The sequence below is a fragment of the Oryctolagus cuniculus genome, chromosome 6 (genome assembly GCF_964237555.1).
Source record: "Oryctolagus cuniculus chromosome 6, mOryCun1.1, whole genome shotgun sequence".
Taxonomy (NCBI): Eukaryota; Metazoa; Chordata; class Mammalia; order Lagomorpha; family Leporidae; genus Oryctolagus; species Oryctolagus cuniculus.
The window spans coordinates 167,785,567-167,804,039 of NC_091437.1; the positions used below are offsets into that span (position 1 = coordinate 167,785,567).

General features: G+C 62.6%; 1 protein-coding gene and 1 long non-coding RNA gene across 9 annotated transcripts in view; one reads left to right on the forward strand and one right to left on the reverse strand.

Annotated features, from left to right (window-relative positions):
* Window positions 1–18,473, reverse strand: part of PLEC (plectin) — a 57,317-nt gene that overhangs the window by 36,675 nt on the left and 2,169 nt on the right. For 2 of the 8 annotated variants that reach the window (XM_070075647.1, XM_070075649.1), the window contains exon 1: window positions 18,014–18,169. The exons of 5 other annotated variants lie outside the window; for them this stretch is intronic. In XM_070075647.1, the coding sequence (XP_069931748.1) occupies window positions 18,014–18,095 (82 nt within the window). In that variant the 5' untranslated portion in view covers window positions 18,096–18,169. Of the gene's footprint in view, window positions 1–18,013; window positions 18,171–18,473 lie in introns of those variants that run through there. One more of the 8 variants, XM_070075646.1, reaches the window with a different exon arrangement.
* Window positions 6,142–8,679, forward strand: LOC103347182 (uncharacterized). The gene is made up of 3 exons (XR_516091.4): window positions 6,142–6,480; window positions 6,954–7,034; window positions 8,415–8,679. It is a non-coding gene; the product is annotated as an uncharacterized lncRNA (long non-coding RNA).

Here is an 18,473-nt window from a genome sequence, read left to right on the forward strand (position 1 = left end):
CGAGTGGACCGTCCCTGCACCCTGGCCCTCTGCGGGGCAGTGGGGAGTGGGAATGGTGCCCGACAAACGTCTACTCCCTCCTCTGTCCTCACCCCAAGGGCCCCTCTGGCCACTCAGGCCCCCCTGCCCAGGTGTACACCCAGGGCCGCTGGGTACCAGCCTGGGGCTGGGTTGGAGAATGTGACCATGGCACAGGGACGCAGGTCCAGGGCAGGGATGGCGTTCAGGAGACGCCAGCCGCCAGACTGGGTCAACGGTAAAGCAAGGCACTGAAGCACAACTTCCGCTCAACCACTTCTGGAGAAGCCCAAATGCAGCCTGCGGGTGACGAACACTTCGCTACGAAGCCTCCGAGAGCACTGAAGAGGGATTCATAAGCAGGTCTAGGAGCTACGGAGGAGCTCAAGCAAAAATCAGTGAGCAAGCCGGGCAGCGGTTAAGCCACGCCTGGGACACTCCAATACCGCAGTGCCCGGGACAAGTCCCAGCCACCGCACGCTCCCGCCCCGGCTCCTGCTCACACACCCAGGAGGCCGCAGCTGATCACGGCCGAGTGCTTGGGTTCCTGTCCCTCACACGGGGGACTCCGATGCGTTTCCTGGCACCCAGCTTTGGCCTGCCACGGTCCCAGCTGTCGCAGGCATTTGGGGAGTGAACTAGCCGATAGAAAAATCTCTGTCTCTCCCTCTTTCTCTCACTCTGCCTTCCAAATAAATAATTTAAAAGTTGGTGCTGGTTCTATTTTTTGAGTGCATAAGGTACAACATCATGGTTGTAAGCCAGTGAAAAAGCAAGGGCACAGGCCGGGGCGATGGCGCAGGTGGGCCGAGCCTCTGCCTGCGGCGCCGGCATCCCATATGGGCGCCAGTTCAAGTCCCGGCTGCTCCTCTCCCAATGCAGCTCTCTGCTGTGGCCTGGGAAAGCAGTGGAAGAGGGCCCTAGTCCTTGGGGCCCTGCACCCGCGTGGGAGACCCGGAAGAAGCTCCTGGCTCCTGGCTTCGGATCATCCAGCTCCAGCCATTGCGGCCATTTGGGGAGTGAATCAGTGGATGGAAGACCTCTCTGTCTGTAACTCTGCCTCTCGAATAAATAAATAAAATCCTTAAAATAAAATACAAAAGCAAGGGTACACGTACTTCAGGCCTTCATGTTAACAGCACTGACCCTGCAATTAACATCCCCCCCTCAAGAAGGTGGCCCACCTGGGGTGGCCACAGCAGTCTGAGGACAGCATGGCAGCTGGAAGTGACCTCAGCCTCAGAGGCAGGGCCACAGGGCACCCATGAGCCAGCGCCCTGGGTCCTTCTCAGCGGGAGGATACATAGGCTGCAGCTGGGCAGAAAGGAAAATGGCTGTGCAAAAGCCCTGGGGTGAGAGGAAGCAGCAGCAGTAGCGTGAGCCAGAGGGCTGCAGACGGACCCCCAGGCAGGGACGTCACCAGAACAGGCAGCTGCCAGGCACGGGGGGAGCCCGGGGCAAGGGATGGGGGCAGAGGGGACAGGAAGCTGGGCACCCTGGCTCTCCGGCACGGCAGGGGTGGGTGGGGCGGTGAGAAGCAAAGCCTTGGCCCTCTCTCCAGAGCTCACTGCTACCTCGCTGTCCAGATGTCCTGGTCTGCGTCCTTGTCAACCCCTCCATGGCACACAGGCGCGCTGCACTGAGGAGCCTGTAGTCTGTCCCGTTCCGTGAGCTGGGGGACTGCCCACGGCAGGGGGCTTAGCAGCAGCAGGTACAGCAGGCAGGCCCTCAGTTTCCAGCTTGCCCTGACCACTCAGGGGTTCTGCGGAGGGCCTACATCTGACCCAGCCCAACTCCCCACGCCCTGGGCAAGGCCCAACCCTCTGGAAGCTTCCAGCAAATTCTGGGAGGCAGCTCACACCCTTGGGGCCCAGAACCCAGGCCAACCCCTGACACTAAAGCCAGCCCCCCTGCCCCGCTTCCACCAGCCCCACTGTTTAGACACAAAGCAACCATGTCCCCCATACCCCCAGTCCCCCAAGTCCCCAGGCCTGGCCACTGGACCAGGCCAAAGAGGTGGTTCTACCTCTGAGCCTTGCCCACAGCCACTCTGCGCTGTGTGGACGTGCTGGTAGTGGGTGGAATGGGGCCATGCGCAGGGGGTCCAGGGGACTCATACAGAGGTGACATGGGACAGGCTGTGCCAGCAGACCCTGGGCCCAGAGGAACCCACTGTAGACTGTCTCTCCCCACACATGACTCCCGCTGTGCTGTGCCTGGAGCGGGAGGGCAGGAGCCATCTCACCCGCACTGCCAGGCCTCTGCCCCACAGCTTCAGCTCCACACGGCCTTGACCTCTGGGTGGGAGGAGAGCCCTCCTCCACAGGGGGCCAGCCCTGCTGGCCTGCTGCCCTGTGGGCCCTGGAGTCCCCGTGAGGGCCCAGGAGGCACAGGGGCTGTCACTCTGGGCCCCATCTGTCCCTCTCTCCTGTAGCCCAGCAGAGTATTGTCAATACCGGGGTCCACCACACACCCACCTGGGGATGTCCTGTGTCCCACCACGTGCCCCATCCCTCGGGAGGCCCCACCATCTGCACCGTCACCCCCAAATATCTGTCACGCCCTTCCTCTTCCCACTGCCTCCACCACCAGCGTGGTGGGCCCAGCCACCCACCCTGCTCACCTCCCAGACAACAGTCTCCTGGCTGCCCCCTGCCCCTCCACCACTGGACACAGGGCACAGGCTGGGGTGGGCGTGTGGTCCAGCAGTCAAGATGCCACTGGGGACCCCGCATCCCATATCGCAATCCCTGGGTTTGAGTCCCGGCGCCATTTCCAGCTCCAGCTTCCTGCCCACGGGCACCCTGGGAGGCAGACGTGATGATGGCTCAAGGAGCTGGGTCCCTGCCTCCCACTTGGGAGACCCAGGTGGAGTTCCTGGCTCCTAGCTTTGACCTGGCCTGGCCGGGCATTTGGAGAGTGAACCAGTAGATAAAGCTCTCTCTCTGTCTTTGCAATAAATAAATAAAAATTTTCATTTGATAAAAATCAACCAGCACTTCTGGCGGGCATGTGGCCTAGCAGCTGCCGTGGGCATCTGAGGGGTGAGCCAGGCGTGGGAGCTCCTGCCCTCTATCTGTCCCTGACTCTGACCGAGAAATGAAGATAACAGTGAGTGGTAATTTAAAATGGTGATAGTGCTAACATGAGCATAAACGTTCCTCTGAGCCCACCAGGACAGGAGGTGACACCGGGTGTGGGAGGGCACGAGGGAGCAGACAGGCGCAGCCCTCATCCCAGTGCAGGGCACCTTGAAGCAGTCACAATGTCAGCCATGTTCCCACCGGCACCAACAACAAACCCGCCACACACCACTGCAGGGCTGCTGCCTGTGGTGCCGGCATCCCCTACACGCACCACACTGACCAGCAGCTCCCCTTCCAGCCCAGCTCCCTGCTAACTAACGCACCTGGGGAGGCAGCAGAAGACGGCCCAGTGCTTGGGCCCTGCCACCAAGTGGGAGACCCGGACGGAGTTCCAGGGTCAACAGTCCCAGCTGTTGTGGCCATTTGGAGGGTGAGGAGGGCGGAGAGCTCTCACTCTCTAACTCTGCCTTTCAAATAAATAAATAAACTTTGGGTTTTTTGGTTTGTTTTGGTTTGAGTTTTTTTGTTTGTTTGTTTTTTGTAAAAAGGAGGTGGGACTTGATCCCAGGCACTTGGGTATGGGATGTGGGTGACCCAAGAGCAGCTTAACCCACTGCACCCCAAGACTCGCCCACACATACATTTTTTAAAGACCCAAGGGATTTCTCACAGCCAGCAATAACTACCAAGAAAAACACAACAGGGAAAACAGCCTCGTCAGCGATGCAGGACATAGAATATTCTGGAACAAGATAAGTCGGAACCTACGCTGGGAAAGCCCTGAGCACACAGCGCCAGCTGCACCAGGACCCTCTGCTCCCACAAGCAGGGGTCCAGAAACTCCCCCCACAGCCTCCAGCCACAATGCCCATCAGCCCCACCCCACCCCACCGGCGCACTACACGACAGGACTGGTTAATAATTGCCTCATTTACTCACTTACACAGTTTTTTATCAGATGGGCAAGCCGTATTGTTTGTTTGAAAGTATAACACCGGTACAGTGGTCAGCCGCCCCAGCACTGCAGGGCCCCAGTACTGCAGGGGGAGGGCTCCCGTCAACACCAAGCAAACCTCTCAGAATTCACAAAGCTTTGGGTGAATGGGAAACTTTCTAGGGGTGGGAGTTGTGCTATAGCGGGTTAAAGCACCCTCTGTGATGCCGGCATCCCACATCCGAGCACTGGTTCAAGACCTGGCTGCTCCACTTCCAATCCAGCTCCCTGCTAATGCACCTGGGAGAGCAGTGGAAGATGCACCAAGTGCTTAGGCCCCTGTCACCACGTGGGAGATTCAGATGGAGTTCCAGGCTCCCGGCTTCTGCCCAGCCCAGCCTTGGCCGTGATGGCCATTTGGGGAGTGAACCAGTGGGTGGAAGATCTTTCTGTCTCTCCCTCCCTCTCTCCACTCTGCCTTTCAAATAAATAAATAATTTCTAAAAAGGAAGGAAGGAAGGTTGGTTGACTCTCCTGATCACACCCAGAAGACACCAGCGAACACTGCCCCTTCCTCCCAGCCCCTCCCCGCACCACCCCGTCCTCTGTCCCCGCTCCACACACACAGGGAGGAGAAAACCACTCTCACAAGCAAATACGAACGTGAGTACCCGTTTCCCTCCTTTCATCACTAAAGCTGACACCTCACATACAGCATTCTGTCCCCTTGCTGTTCCATCAATCTCCCGCCCGTGCGCGCCCAGCACCAGAGCCAGTACCCGGATGGCAGCTCCATCTCCCGCCCGTGCGCGCCCAGCACCAGAGCCGGTACCCGGATGGCAGCTCCACCTCCCGCCCGTGCGCACCCAGCACCAGAGCCGGCACCCGGATGGCAGCTCCACCTCCCGCCCGTGCGCGCCCAGCACCAGAGCCGGCACCCGGATGGCAGCTCCATCTCCCGCCCGTGTGCGCCCAGCACCAGAGCCGGCACCCGGATGGCAGCTCCATCTCCCGCCCGTGTGCGCCCAGCACCAGAGCCCGCATGAGGATGGCAGCTCCACTTCCCGCCCTTGTGCGCTGCGTATGCAGTTTTGACAGGCACGTTCGCCAGCCCAGTTCCCACAGCTTTACCATGGAGCCCAGAAACCTGGATTTTGAGATTTTAGCCAATATGGTGGGTGAAAAATGGCACCTTTGTGTAAATAAAATAGTATTTTTTTTATCTGAAAAACTGAGCTACAGAGAGAGAAGAGACGGGGAGGCGGGGTGGGGGGGACAGAGAGAGAGAGAGAAAAGAGAGAGAGAGAAAGAGAGAGCCAGAGAGAGACTTTCCGTCTGCTAGTTCACTACTCAAAATGCCCACAACAGCCAGGACTGGGCCAGGCCGACGTCAGGAGCCCAGAATTCCATCCGGGTCTCCGACAGGTGGCAGGAGCCCAAGTACTCGGATCAGGCTCCACTGCTTCCCCGGGCAGTGCAGACCCTACGGAGCTCCAGGCTCCTGGCTTTGGCCCGGCCCAGCCCCGGCCATTGCAGTCACTTGGGGAGTGAACCAGCAGATGGAACATCTCTCTCTGTCTCTCCCTCTCTCTTTCTCTGTAGCTCTGCCTTCCAATTAAATAAAAATACATCTTTTAGAAGGAAGCACACCAAGCACACGGCAGGCTGCCCCGGGCAGCAGGGTAAACAGCGTCCTCGTCTGGAAGCGGGCTTGCAGACGTGATTGCGTTCCAGACCCTGCGTGAGAGCGCCCTGCACTCTCCAGGGGGCCTCAGTTGTTCCTGCAAGAGACAGAGACGCCGGGCAGGTGCTGAGGGACACGGCCTGCTCCCAAGACTGGCCGAGGAGGCCAAGCTCCACTCCCCACGCAGGGTCAGAGCCACGAGGCCACCCCCCACCAGGGTCAGAGCCACGAGGCCGAGCCTGCCCAACACAGGCTGAGCGACGGGCCACCCCCCACCACACACAGGGTCTGAGCCATGAGGCCACGCCCCCACGCAGGGTCAGAGTGACAGTGACGAGGCCCAGCCCCCCCAGGAGGGTCGGAGCAACAAGGCCACTCCCCAACACACCCAGGGTCAGAGGGACAAGGCAGAGCCGCCCCCCCCACACACACACAGGGTCAGAGCAGGCCGTGCACCTGCACAGGGCAAACCTAGAGCGCCTGGCCAGGCTCCGCTGTGACAGCCCCGCACGCTGACGCAGAGGCACTGCCAGGCTGGTGCCGTGACTGGAGCCGTGGAGCACGGAAGTGGCTCTGGGAGCGGGCGGCAGGCAAAGTCTGCAGAAGCGCCAGGCCCGGTCACCTGCTCAGACTGTTGACAAAGACAGGTGAGAGGTGCCGCCGCGGAGGCCTCGGGAGGAAAGGAACACGGGAACTGGGGGCCGGCGGACCCCGCGGGAAAGCGGCGCCATCGGGGCTGAGCTGTGTTCCGCCACCAGGTACGAGGCCGACTGGCCGGCCGGCACTGCGCCTGGATCCATTCAGCCGAAGATGCCCCAGCAGAGGGTGTGGCTCGGCTGCCGCGTGCAGCCGAGAGCAAAGTGCCCAAACAAGGAGAAACTGAGGCAGGAACTGCAAAGCCAAACGGAGCCCACGCAGCTGTAAAGGGGGAGGCACCTCCAGGCTTATCAGAAGGCTGTTCTGCCCACAGGCCCTCAGCGTGGCCTGGAGGGGAGGGGGGACGGGCGGTGCTAGACATGTGATCCACAGCAGGCCGACAGACCTCACCTCACTCACGGGACCAAGACCAAAGACTGACCGACAGCCGAGCCTCGGGCCGGGTCCGCGGCCCGGAGCAGAGACAGAGGCCGGCAGAGCCGCAGGCGCGGGGCACAGCGCCGAGCTGCAGAGGTGGAATTTGCCCTCCTGGGCTTCTGTTTATGCTTTTATGCCTTTTATTTCTCCCTTTTAGAGTGCCCATGCCTGGGCTACGCCAGGCCAGAGGCTGTAACTGGAGGTACACAATTCGCTTGCCAGTTTCAAAAGTACACAGGTGGGTGAGAACTTTGTCCCCGAACAGCCCCTGCTCAGTCTCACCCAGACCTGACTTAGACAACGAGATGAGGGGTCTGGGACTTTTTAAAAAGATGTATTTATTTGAAAGGCACAGTTAGAGAGACAGAGACAGAGAGAGGTCTTCCACCTAATGCTTCACTCCCCAAATGGCTGCAACGGCCAGAGCTGGGCCAGGCCGAAGCCAGGAGTTTCTTCTGGGTCTCTCACATGGGTGCCAGCCCCAATCTGGGACTTTTGAGCTGATAAAATCTTAAACTTAAGAGTTGATGGACCGGGGCCGGTACTGTGGAGTAGTAGGCAAAGCCACCACCTGTGACACTGACATCTCATATGGGCACGGGTTCGAGACCCGGCTGCTGCATTTCCAATCCAGCTCCCTGCTACTGTACCCAGGAAAGCAGCAGATGCCCAAGTGCTTGGGCCCCTGCACCCACATGGGAGACCCAGATGAAGCTCCTATCTTCAACCTGGCCCAGCCCTGGTCACTGGGGGCCATTTAGGCAGTGAGCTGGTGGGTGGAAGATCAATTTCTCTCTGTCTCTCTGTCTCTGTCTCTGTGTGTGTGTGCGTGTGCATGTGTATGTGTGTGTCTCCCTCTCTCTGTAACTCTGCCTTTCGAATAAATCTTAAGAGCTGATTGAGACTTCTGGGATTCTTGGGGTGGTGTGGGGAGCAATCCGGACTAGACTGAGTTACTGGAATTAAGACTTATTCTATGCATCTGCTCTCCCACAATATGGCGCTGAGAAGAGAAGTAAACAGCTTCTACACAGCTGCCTCCAGTTCAGCTAATAAACTGTAGGACTTGCTCCTGATTGGAGGAGAGCAGCGTACTCGGCGTGTGGGCAGCCGAGTTAGGATTGGCGGAGCAGGACTATAAAGGAGGAGAGAGACGGCATGCACCGGGGAACATCTAAAGGGAACATCTAGCTGAAGGAACACCTGTGCAGCCCCCGGGAAGAGCCGGCCGGCGGTGTGCCGCTCCCCTGCGGAAGTGGGGAATGTGGCCAGGGGGAACTGCCCTTCCACGGAGGTGGAAGGGATAGTAGCCAACCCGGGAAGAACCAGCAGCAAACCCGGGGAGGGCCGAGCAGACAGAAAGAACAGCGCAGGGTCCTGTGTCGTTCCTCCACGAAGAGGGGGAGCGACAGGGTGGGGTGAATGTATTGTACATGTGGGACATACATGAATTTTGGGAGGCCAGAAGGCAAATTTTAGCAGGTTGAATGGTGCCCCTCAAAAGTACATCCATGGGGGCCAGCACTGCAGTGTAGCAGGCTAAACCTCTGCCTGCAATGCCAGCAGGCATCCCACATGGGCGCTGGTTCTAGTCTCGGCTGCTCCACTTCCGATCCAGCTCCCTGCTGTGGCCCGGGAGAGCAGTAGAAGACGCCCAAGTCCTGGAGCCCCTGCACCTGCATGAGAGACCCAGAAGAAGCTCCTGGCTTCAGATCGGCACAGCTCCAGCTGTTGTGGCCATTCGGGGAATGAACCAGCGGATGGAAGATCTTTCTCCCTCCCTTCCCCTCCCCTCCCCTCCCCTCCCCTCTCCTTCTCTCTCTCTCTCTCTCTGTAACTCTGACTTTCAAATAAATAAATAAAATCTTAAAAAAAAAAAAAAAAAAAAGGAAAGAAAGAAGCTGAGTCTCTGCGCCCGTGTGGGAGGCCTGGATTGAGACCCAGCTCCTGGCCCGGCCCAGCCACTTGGCCCCTTAGAGAAGCTTTCTTGTGGCGCCCGCCGGCACACAGCCTGCCCTGCGAACCGCCCCAAGTCGCCATGGTGACGACACCGACGCTCAGCTGTCTCCTGAGGTGGACCCCACGCCTGCTCCTGCAGATCCGCAAGTGGTCATTCGTTTAACAAGAAGGCTCAAAAAAAGATTTTTTTAAAAAGGTCAAAATACACACCCATTCATAAAACAAAAGCGGAGTAAAGATCGCAAACCCAACACTGGAGATACCAGCTGCCTCCCACCTGTGCACACAGACCCCACCTCCACCCCGTCCCCCAAGGACCCCCTGCCACCTCCCACCTGTGCACCACAGACCCCACCTCCACCCCATCCCCCCAGGACCCCCTGCTGCCTCCCACCTGTGCACACAGACCCCACCTCCACCCCATCCCCCAAGGACCCCCTGCTGCCTCCCACCTGTGCACCACAGACCCCACCTCCACCCCGTGCCCCAGGACCCCCTGCTGCCTCCCACCTGTGCACACAGACCCCACCTCCACCCCATCCCCCAGGACCCCCAGGGGAAGCCTGGCCACCCCACCAGCCCCCTCTGCTTCCCACCACCCCGGTGCCCCTGTGGTGACCTCCCTAGCCCACAACGCTGCCTGCCACTAGCCTGCCCCCAGATGCCATCTGGGGGCCTGCCTTTCCCACAGCACTGGCCCTGGGTCTGCCGCCCTTTGGGAACCAGAAAAGCTGGCAAAGTGGCCTCCACCCGCTTCCTGGTCCCAAGTCCCCTTTGCCTTGGGAAAGAAGCAGTAAAGGTCCCTGCCAAGAGCCGCCCAGCTGGGAGGGCCTTCCCACAGCTAAGCCATGACCCCAGGACCCACAGACTGGAGGGAGAGAAAGAGGGGCCCACAGCCCCCGTCTCCTGAGACAGTACCTTCCTCCACTGTGAGAAGGAGCACCTGACCCCCGCCCTCCTGCCCCCTACAGACGGCCCGGTAGTTGGGTACCTGACCTCACCATCCACACCCCCACCGGGCACACACAGCACCAGCTCGCCCAACCCTGCACCTGCCCGTCCACTGGGTCACGGACATCACGGTGGGGGACCCGGGCATCTGAGCTGCAGCCAGCACTAATCTCCCCAGCCTCCTCAGGTCCCTTCTCAAGGTGCTAGAACCTTGGCCCCTCTGCGGCCTCACACGCCTCCCCATCCCACAGCGAGCCAACAGCAGAGGAAGCGCCCCAGCCCCTCCGAACCACAGGGCCCCCCCGGCAAGCGGCCATCAAGCTGGGCCTCTGGAGAGAGGGGCTGGGCAAAAGCACATCTGGCACCCAGCCTGGGCCAGGGGGTGCCCATGGCCCCTGTGGCCAAGGACGGCCTTCGAGGCCTCTCCTCTGCCCAGGGACAGCAGGTCAGTGTTCTGCCAAGGCCGTGCAGGCAGCACAGGCCCCGGGCCACGGCTCCATACCAGAGGACACCCACCTCCAGGCTGCCACACCCCAGCCTGGCTGAGGTCCCTGACGGCCCCTTCCACCTGACCCCAAGCCCCCTCCTGGCTCATCACCCACTCGTCCACTGCCCAGGCCCTGGCCCTCTGCCTCCTGGCTGCCCCCGTGGGCTCCAGGGGGCTGCAGGTGCAGAGTTCAGGACCCTGCCTTCCCTACCACAGCCTGAGGCATGGTCCCGCGGCCCTGCCCGCCAGCTCAGTCCTGTGCTTTCTGGCATCCTGGCCTCTCCCCATACTTCCTGCCTCAGTCGTTTCCAACCTCCCCCCCACACACAAAGTGGAATCCCCGTCCTGCCGCCTCCTTCCCTTGGCCACTCCCCACTTCCGCTGCCCCCCCAGATCTTCTGGGGATAGCTGAAGAGTCTCACCCCCCAGGACCCCTGCAGGAGTCCAGCTCCAGGAGGGGGGATGGGGTGCACCTGTCTGTCCATCCCACCCGTTTTATTTAAAAGGCAGAGCGAAGTGGTTGGGGGAGAGAGAAAGATCTTCCATTCACTGGTCCATTGCTCAAATGCCATCATCAGCTGGGGCTACGGCCGGCTGAAGTGAGGGGCTCCACCCAGGCATCCACGTGGGTGTCAGAACCCAAGACCTGAGCCATCATCTGCTGCCCCCCAGGATGCACGTTACCAGGGACTTGGAACTGGAGGCAGCTGGCACTCGAACCCAGGCACGCAGGCATCCCAAGCCGTGTCCTAACCACTGTGTGAGACGCCTGCCACCAAGGGTGATTCTTTACAGTGAAGACACAGCCGGAACCTCCCACGCAGCGGGCGAGGCTGGCGGCAAGCCGCTGCTGAGCGTGCGTCTGGTGCCTGTCGCGCTCGCCGACACCAGCGGGCAGTTCAGGAGGCACGCGTGTGCGGCACTCTCCTAGAGTGGCCAAGTAGATGGAATGCCGTGCTTCCGTGGACCGGAGTACTGCCACCGGCAAAACAGGTTCAGCGGGGGACAGACAATCTTTCCAACAATTGTGCTGGGACAGCTGGGTTTCAACACGCTGAAAAGAGACCCCCAACTGCACTACACGCAGAGTCAACGCAAGATGGAACTAAGGTTCCATGTAAGAGTGAAAATCATAAACTCTTGGAAGAAAACATACAGCGGAACCTTCGTGACCTTTAGATGTGGCATCAAAAGTACAGCCAACCAAGAGAAAACTGTTAAACCGGACTCGCGTTAACGAAAGCAGACGTGCCTCAAAGAACACCTCCGAAAAGGTAAGAAGGTGGGCGGGTGCTGTGGCGAAGGGGCTAAGCCTCTCTGCCCAGGGCACCGGCATCCCATGGGGGCCGGCTGTTCCGCTCCTGATCCAGCTCCCTGCTAATGAGCCTGGGAAAGCAGCAGAAGATGCCCACGGGCTTGGGCCCCTGCACCCACGTGGGAGACCTGGAGGAAGCACCTGGCTCCTGGCTTCAGCCTGGCCCAGCCCCAGCCATTGCAGCCATCTGGGGAGTGAGCCTGTGGATGGAAGATGTTTCTGTCTCTCTCTCCTTCTCGCTCAGTATCTCTGCCTTTCAAACAAGTAAATAAAGATTTTTTTAAAAAAAGTAAAAAGGTAACTCAGAGAATCAGAGAAATTATATGAAGAACACTTGTAATTCGGTAATAAAAAGATAGAAGCCCAATTTTAAAAGGGACAAAGCCTCTGAACAGGCCGTTCTGAACAGACCAAGGAGCCCAGGGAAAGACACCACACCTCACTAGCTCTGGGGAAGGCACCACTTCACACCCACTAGGACCGGCTGTCTAACAATCAGAAAGTCAGATAATAACAAGTGTCGGCAAGGACGTGAAGAAACCAGTCGCCCTGCAGAGCCGTGCAGCCGCTCGGGGGCCAGCCTGGCAGCTGTCCGAACATCTAAGTATAGAATCACCACACAACCCGGCAGCTCCAGCCCCAGGCAACTGCAAACGCACAGCCGCAAAAACGTGCACGAACGGTCCCAGCGGCGTCACTGACAGCAGCCAGAGTGGAAGCACCCAAGTAGCCATCAACGTTCAAGTGCACGAATGAAGGCCGGTTTAGGCACACCACGGAGCAGTACGACCCAGGAGAGGGAGTCGTGCACGGCACAAACCGCTGGCCACGGAACCGCTGTGCCGAGCGAGAAGAACCCCGATTCCGTCTCCAGGGAACGCCAACGCAGGCCCATTCCTGAAGACGGAGAGGACGGTGCTGCTAGGGCTGGGGGCCCCGTGTCCTGGCACCCGTCCCGCCCTGGGAGGCACTGGAAACCACCGTATCATGTACTCTGACTGGGGAAGTGGCGTGGCCTGAGGTGCAGCTCAATAAGGCACCATCAGAAATAACAGGAGGAGCAGGTGCTCAGCCTGGCGGCGAAGGTGCCCGTCCCAGGCTGGAGCGTCAGCCCCTGCCTCCGGTTCCCAGCCATGCAGGCTCTGGGAGGCTACGATGACTCAAGCAGCTGGGCTCCTGCCACCCACATGGGAGCCTGGATTATGTTCCCAGCTCCCAGCTTCCGCACAGCCCAACCCGTCTTCGCAGGCATCCTGGGAATGAACCTGCAGACGCAAGCTCTCTTCCTCTCTCTGCTTCTCAAATGAATAAATAAAATCTTAAAAATAACGAGGCCGACCTAGCCTGCACTGACGTGGAAAGTCAGCGGCTCCGGCGAGAATCCCCGGGCAAGCCTGCTGGGAAGGGAAGGCCACACGACGGTTTGTTCTCTCTCTCACCCCAGCCAGTGAGACCGGGGTCAGAGCTGGGATTTCTGCGCTTCCACAAGTCAGCATGTCTCACTCGGCACACTCGGCCCATGGCGACGCGCTTCCACAAGTCAGCATGTCTCACGCGGCACACTCGGCCCATGGCGACGCGCTTCCACAAGTCAGCATGTCTGTCTCTGGACAGCGGCGCGCACGGCCACGGGGCTCAGGATGGCCTCACAGGCTGCCAGCTGAGCTCCAGCCACTGTGGACAATGCCTGCACAGTCACTGCTCACCCATGCAAGCTCCCTGCAAACACCAGCCGAGCGCCAGGGCCAAGCAAGGGACACAGATAACAGAGCCGGGAGTCCAGCCGGGAGGAGGGCGGGGGTGGGGACGCGCCAAGAGGGTGCCAGCACGAGGGCTCCAGGCCAGCGTGGCCCAGGAGGGAGGTGGGGCCCCCTCCGACCAGGCCTTGCCGAGATCCCGGGCCACACTCGGGCACACGCCCCGTGGACACACTGCCGCTCCGTCCAGCCCCTCTCCAGCCTCACCTGCTCTCCAGGCCAATGCTGGTCTCCCAGACAGGCGCCTCCTGTGGGCTCCACCCCCCGACAGTGCTCACCCCTGCCCTCCCATCCCTGGCACAGTGGCCTTCAAGGTTCTTCCCCATACGCCCAGGGTCCCCTGGCTGGCCCCACTGCCCATCCCTACCCCGCACCTGTTCCGGGACCCCAGGGCCGGCCCCTGCCCCTGTGCCTGCAGCACCGCTCGGAGACTGCTCACTGCTTCGCCTCGGCTGGCCACTCTAAGCCTGACCCCAGGACTCTCCAGGCTGCCAAGGCAACCCAGCCTCTGGGACCCATCTCGGGCCAGGCTGGGCCGTCTCTAAGTAACCTGCCCCCGGCCCGACAGCACAAGCAGCTCGCCCACGCCACAGGCCCTGACAGTCTCAGCCCCACAGGAGCCTGCCCTGGCCCAAGGCAGGAAGGCCGGAGACAGCCGCGCGGCCCAGGCAGACAGGAAGTCGAAAATGCCCTGGCAGCAGTATGACTGTCACACAGGGAGACTGGGGATTCCCAGGAGGGAGCCAGGAATGACGCGTCCGGCAAGGGCCCAAGCTGTGGGGGGAGGTCCTGGGGGCCACACAGGGAAGGCCATGTCTCTCTTGTGGGGGGAGGTCCCTGGGGGCTACACAGGGAAGGCCATGTCTCTCTTGTGGGGGGGGAGGTCCCTGGGGGCCACACAGGGAAGGCCATGTCTCTCTTGTGGGGGGTCCCAGGGGAGAGATCCCTGGGGGCTACACAGGGAAGGCCATGTCTCTGGTGGGGGGGGAGGTCCCTGGGGGCTACACAGGGAAGGCCATGTCTCTGGTGGGGGGGGGAGGTCCCTGGGGGCTACACAGGGAAGGCCATGTCTCTGGTGGGGGGGGGAGGTCCCTGGGGGCTACACAGGGAAGGCCATGTCTCTGGTGGGGGGGGGGAGGTCCTGGGGGCTACACAGGGAAGGCCATGTCTCTGGTGGGGGGGGAGGTCCCTGGGGGCTACACAGGGAAGGCCATGTCTCTGGTGGGTGGGGAGGTCCTGGGGGCTACACAGGGAAGGCCATGTCTCTGGTGGGGGGGGGAGGTCCCTGGGGGCTACACAGGGAAGGCCATGTCTCTCTTGTGGGGGGAGGTCCCTGGGGGCTACACAGGGAAGGCCATGTCTCTGTTGTGGGGGAGATCCCTGGGGGCTACACAGGGAAGGCCATGTCTCTGGTGGGGGGGGAGATCCCTGGGGGCCACACAGGGAAGGCCATGTCTCTCTTGTGGGGGGGGGGAGGTCCCTGGGGGCTACACAGGGAAGGCCATGTCTCTCTTGTGGGGGGGGGTCCCTGGGGGCCACACAGGGAAGGCCATGTCTCTCTTGTGGGGGGGGGGGTCCCTGGGGGCTACACAGGGAAGGCCATGTCTCTGGTGGGGGGGAGGTCCCTGGGGGCTACACAGGGAAGGCCATGTCTCTGTTGTGGGGGAGGTCCCTGGGGGCTACACAGGGAAGGCCATGTCTCTCTTGTAGGGGGGGGTCCCTGGGGGCTACACAGGGAAGGCCATGTCTCTGTGGGGGGGGAGGTCCCTGGGGGCTACACAGGGAAGGCCATGTCTCTGGTGGGGGGGTAGGTCCTGGGGGCTACACAGGGAAGGCCATGTCTCTGTTGGGGGGGGGAGGTCCCTGGGGGCTACACAGGGAAGGCCATGTCTCTGGTGGGGGGGAGGTCCCTGGGGGCTACACAGGGAAGGCCATGTCTCTGTTGGGGGGGAGATCCCTGGGGGCTACACAGGGAAGGCCATGTCTCTGTTGGGGGGGGAGGTCCCTGGGGGCTACACAGGGAAGGCCATGTCTCTGTTGGGGGGGGAGATCCCTGGGGGCCACACAGGGAAGGCCATGTCTCTCTTGTGGGGGGGGGAGGTCCCTGGGGGCCACACAGGGAAGGCCATGTCTCTCTTGTGGGGGGGGGGGGAGATCCCTGGGGGCTACACAGGGAAGGCCATGTCTCTGGTGGGGGGGAGGTCCCTGGGGGCTACACAGGGAAGGCCATGTCTCTGGTGGGGGGGGGAGGTCCCTGGGGGCTACACAGGGAAGGCCATGTCTCTGGTGGGGGGGAGGTCCCTGGGGGCTACACAGGGAAGGCCATGTCTCTGTTGTGGGGTGGGGCTGGGGGCCACACAGGGAAGGCCATGTCTCTGGTGGGGGGGGGGAGGTCCCTGGGGGCTACACAGGGAAGGCCATGTCTCTGTTGTGGGGGGGAGGTCCCTGGGGGCTACACAGGGAAGGCCATGTCTCTGGTGGGGGGAGAGATCCCTGGGGGCTACACAGGGAAGGCCATGTCTCTGTTGTGGGGGAGGTCCCTGGGGGCTACACAGGGAAGGCCATGTCTCTGTTGGGGGGGGAGGTCCCTGGGGGCTACACAGGGAAAGCCATGTCTCTGTTGTGGGGTGGGGCTGGGGGCCACACAGGGAAGGCCATGTCTCTGGTGGGGGGGGGGAGGTCCCTGGGGGCTACACAGGGAAGGCCATGTCTCTGTTGTGGGGGGGAGGTCCCTGGGGGCTACACAGGGAAGGCCATGTCTCTGGTGGGGGGAGAGATCCCTGGGGGCTACACAGGGAAGGCCATGTCTCTGTTGTGGGGGAGGTCCCTGGGGGCTACACAGGGAAGGCCATGTCTCTGTTGGGGGGGGAGGTCCCTGGGGGCTACACAGGGAAAGCCATGTCTCTGTTGTGGGGGGGGGCTGGGGGCAAGTGCCACAGGGGCGTGGCGGCCATCAGACAGAGACCACCCCTCCTCAGTTTGGTGGCAGGTGGGCAGGGGTCCTGGGCCTGCCTCCCTCCCTTCCGGGAGCCCTTAGCACTGAGGTGGGCCCAACATGGGGGCACTCCCACCTCCCCTTCCAGCTGTCTCCCAGCCACTCACTGGGACAGGACATCAGGTGCCACGCCCTTGCCTTCCCTCACTGGACACAGCCCCTCCCCCCACCCCTTCCCCATTGCCCCACTAGCCCCTCCACCCCAGCCCTCTAGCAGGTCTAAGCAGGTCACAGAGCTCAAGCCTGGAAAAGGGGTGAGGGGCACGGGGCCACCTGGGGCCTCCCCAGGCCAGTCCTCCGCCTGGGCTGTGGCTCCTGGCCACAGGTGCCAGCCTGGCCCCTAGCAGGACCCCAGGAGACTCCGGGTGTCTGGCACCCCAGAGGCCCTCCCGACCTGCTGCCCCTGCTCAGCCGCTCTCCCACCAGTGCCAGAGACACACACACACAGGCAGCTGCAGGCCGGAGCCGCATCGGGGCCCCGCGCCCCTCATCAACCTCCCCGCCAAGCCCAGAAGGCAGACAGGGGCCACAGTGGCCCCCGGGAGCCCTCGGGGGGCCTGTCAGACTCGCACCTCGGCCAACAGGGGAGAGCTCCAGGGCCAGGGTGGCTTCAGCACAATGCCTAGCCACCGACCCCGCCAAGGAGAACCCCGGAAGAAGGACCACTCTGCCCAGGTCTCCCTGTCAACAGAGCAGCGGGCTCACACCAGTTCCCCCGAGGCCTGCGGGAAGGCTGTGGCCCGGGCAGGCAGCCCCTTCCCTGCCCTGCACCTGTCCAGGTGGGCCCGCAAGGCTTCCCCGAGGGCGCAGTGGTCCCACAGGCAGACAGGCTAAGGGTCAGGCACACAGCACGTCCACCCTGCCCGGCACAGCTGTCCAGAGAGTGGAGCCCCAGGCGTGGCGAAATCAACCCTGCCTGGGAGGCTCAGGCAGGGCCCGAGCAGGACCTCTCTCCCTGAGCTGCCCTTGGGGGCAGAGCCAGCAAAGCCAGCGCCTGGAGCTGGAACCTGCCCTGGCCGCCTCTGCCGGGCCCCACCTCGACCCTCCCCAGGCCTCTAAGCCTCCGCCGGCCAGGAGCCAGGGCTGTCCCCATGCCTGCTCAGAGCTGGCCCAGCCCAGAGCAAGTGGCTGATGGTGACAGTGGCAAGGACACTGGCAGCCCCAGGGGCTCCGGGAAGGCATGGAGGAGGGCAGGGGGCCAGCGCTTCCCAGGCTGGAGAGGGGGAGGAGGGGCGAGGAGGGGGCTCCCCTGCTCTCCTCACCCACATCTGTGCCCCCAGGGAACCGGCGAGGCGTCCCATGAGGGTCCCTGCCAAGGAATGGTGGCAACCCGGCTCTGGCCACTTTCGGGAGGTGAGGAGAGGCGGCAACTATGCCACCCACTGCCAGGCAGCTGCAGCCACCCGGAGGAGGGACAGCAGAGGCTCGGCCCTGACCCACATGGCTGCTGGGCACACCCAGGGACCCTGGCTCCGACCGGGACAAGCGGTGCGCCCCCACCCCCACCCCGCCCACCTGCGCCGCACGATGTCCTATTAAGGGCATGGCCGCGGGGGCTCAGCGGAGCGCGCCTGCCCCTTGCCCGGGCACCAGCGGGGGCCGCGGGGGCCGCGCCACGCCGGGACGGCCGGCAGGGTGGCGGGGCTCGGTGTGGGTGGCGACCAGGACGGCCACCGCGGACACGGTGGTCAGCCGCCAGGCTGTCGGGCTCCGCGACCCGGCGCGTCCTGGACGGACAGCGGGGCGCCCGTACCTTTGTACTTCTCCCGCACCTCCTCGTAGGCCTGGATGAAGTCCTGCTCGTCCGGCTGCGTGTCCGGCGGCGGCGCGGCCATGCCGGCGGCGCGGGACGCGGCGTGGAGGCGCAGAGCGAGCCGCCAGCCCCCTTCGGCCGCTCTGTCCCCGCGGCCGCGCGCGCCGCTTAAAGAGGCCGCCCGCGCCCCGCCCCCGCACCGCCCGCGCACCCAGGATGCCCCACGGGCCGGGGCGGGGCCCGGCCCCGGCGGCTCAGGGCGCTGCGGGGCTCCGTCCCACGCGCGCCCGCTCCGGCCCGGGTCGCCCCAAGACCCCGGAGCGCCCCTGCCGGAGCGCCCTCACCTGGCCGCCAGGCGCGCCCCCTCCCCGCTCCCTCCCTCGCTCCGTCGGCCGCCGCTGCTGGTGGGCGTCTCCCTTCCTGGCCGCGCTGATGGGTGTCGTCAGTATCCAAAAACCAC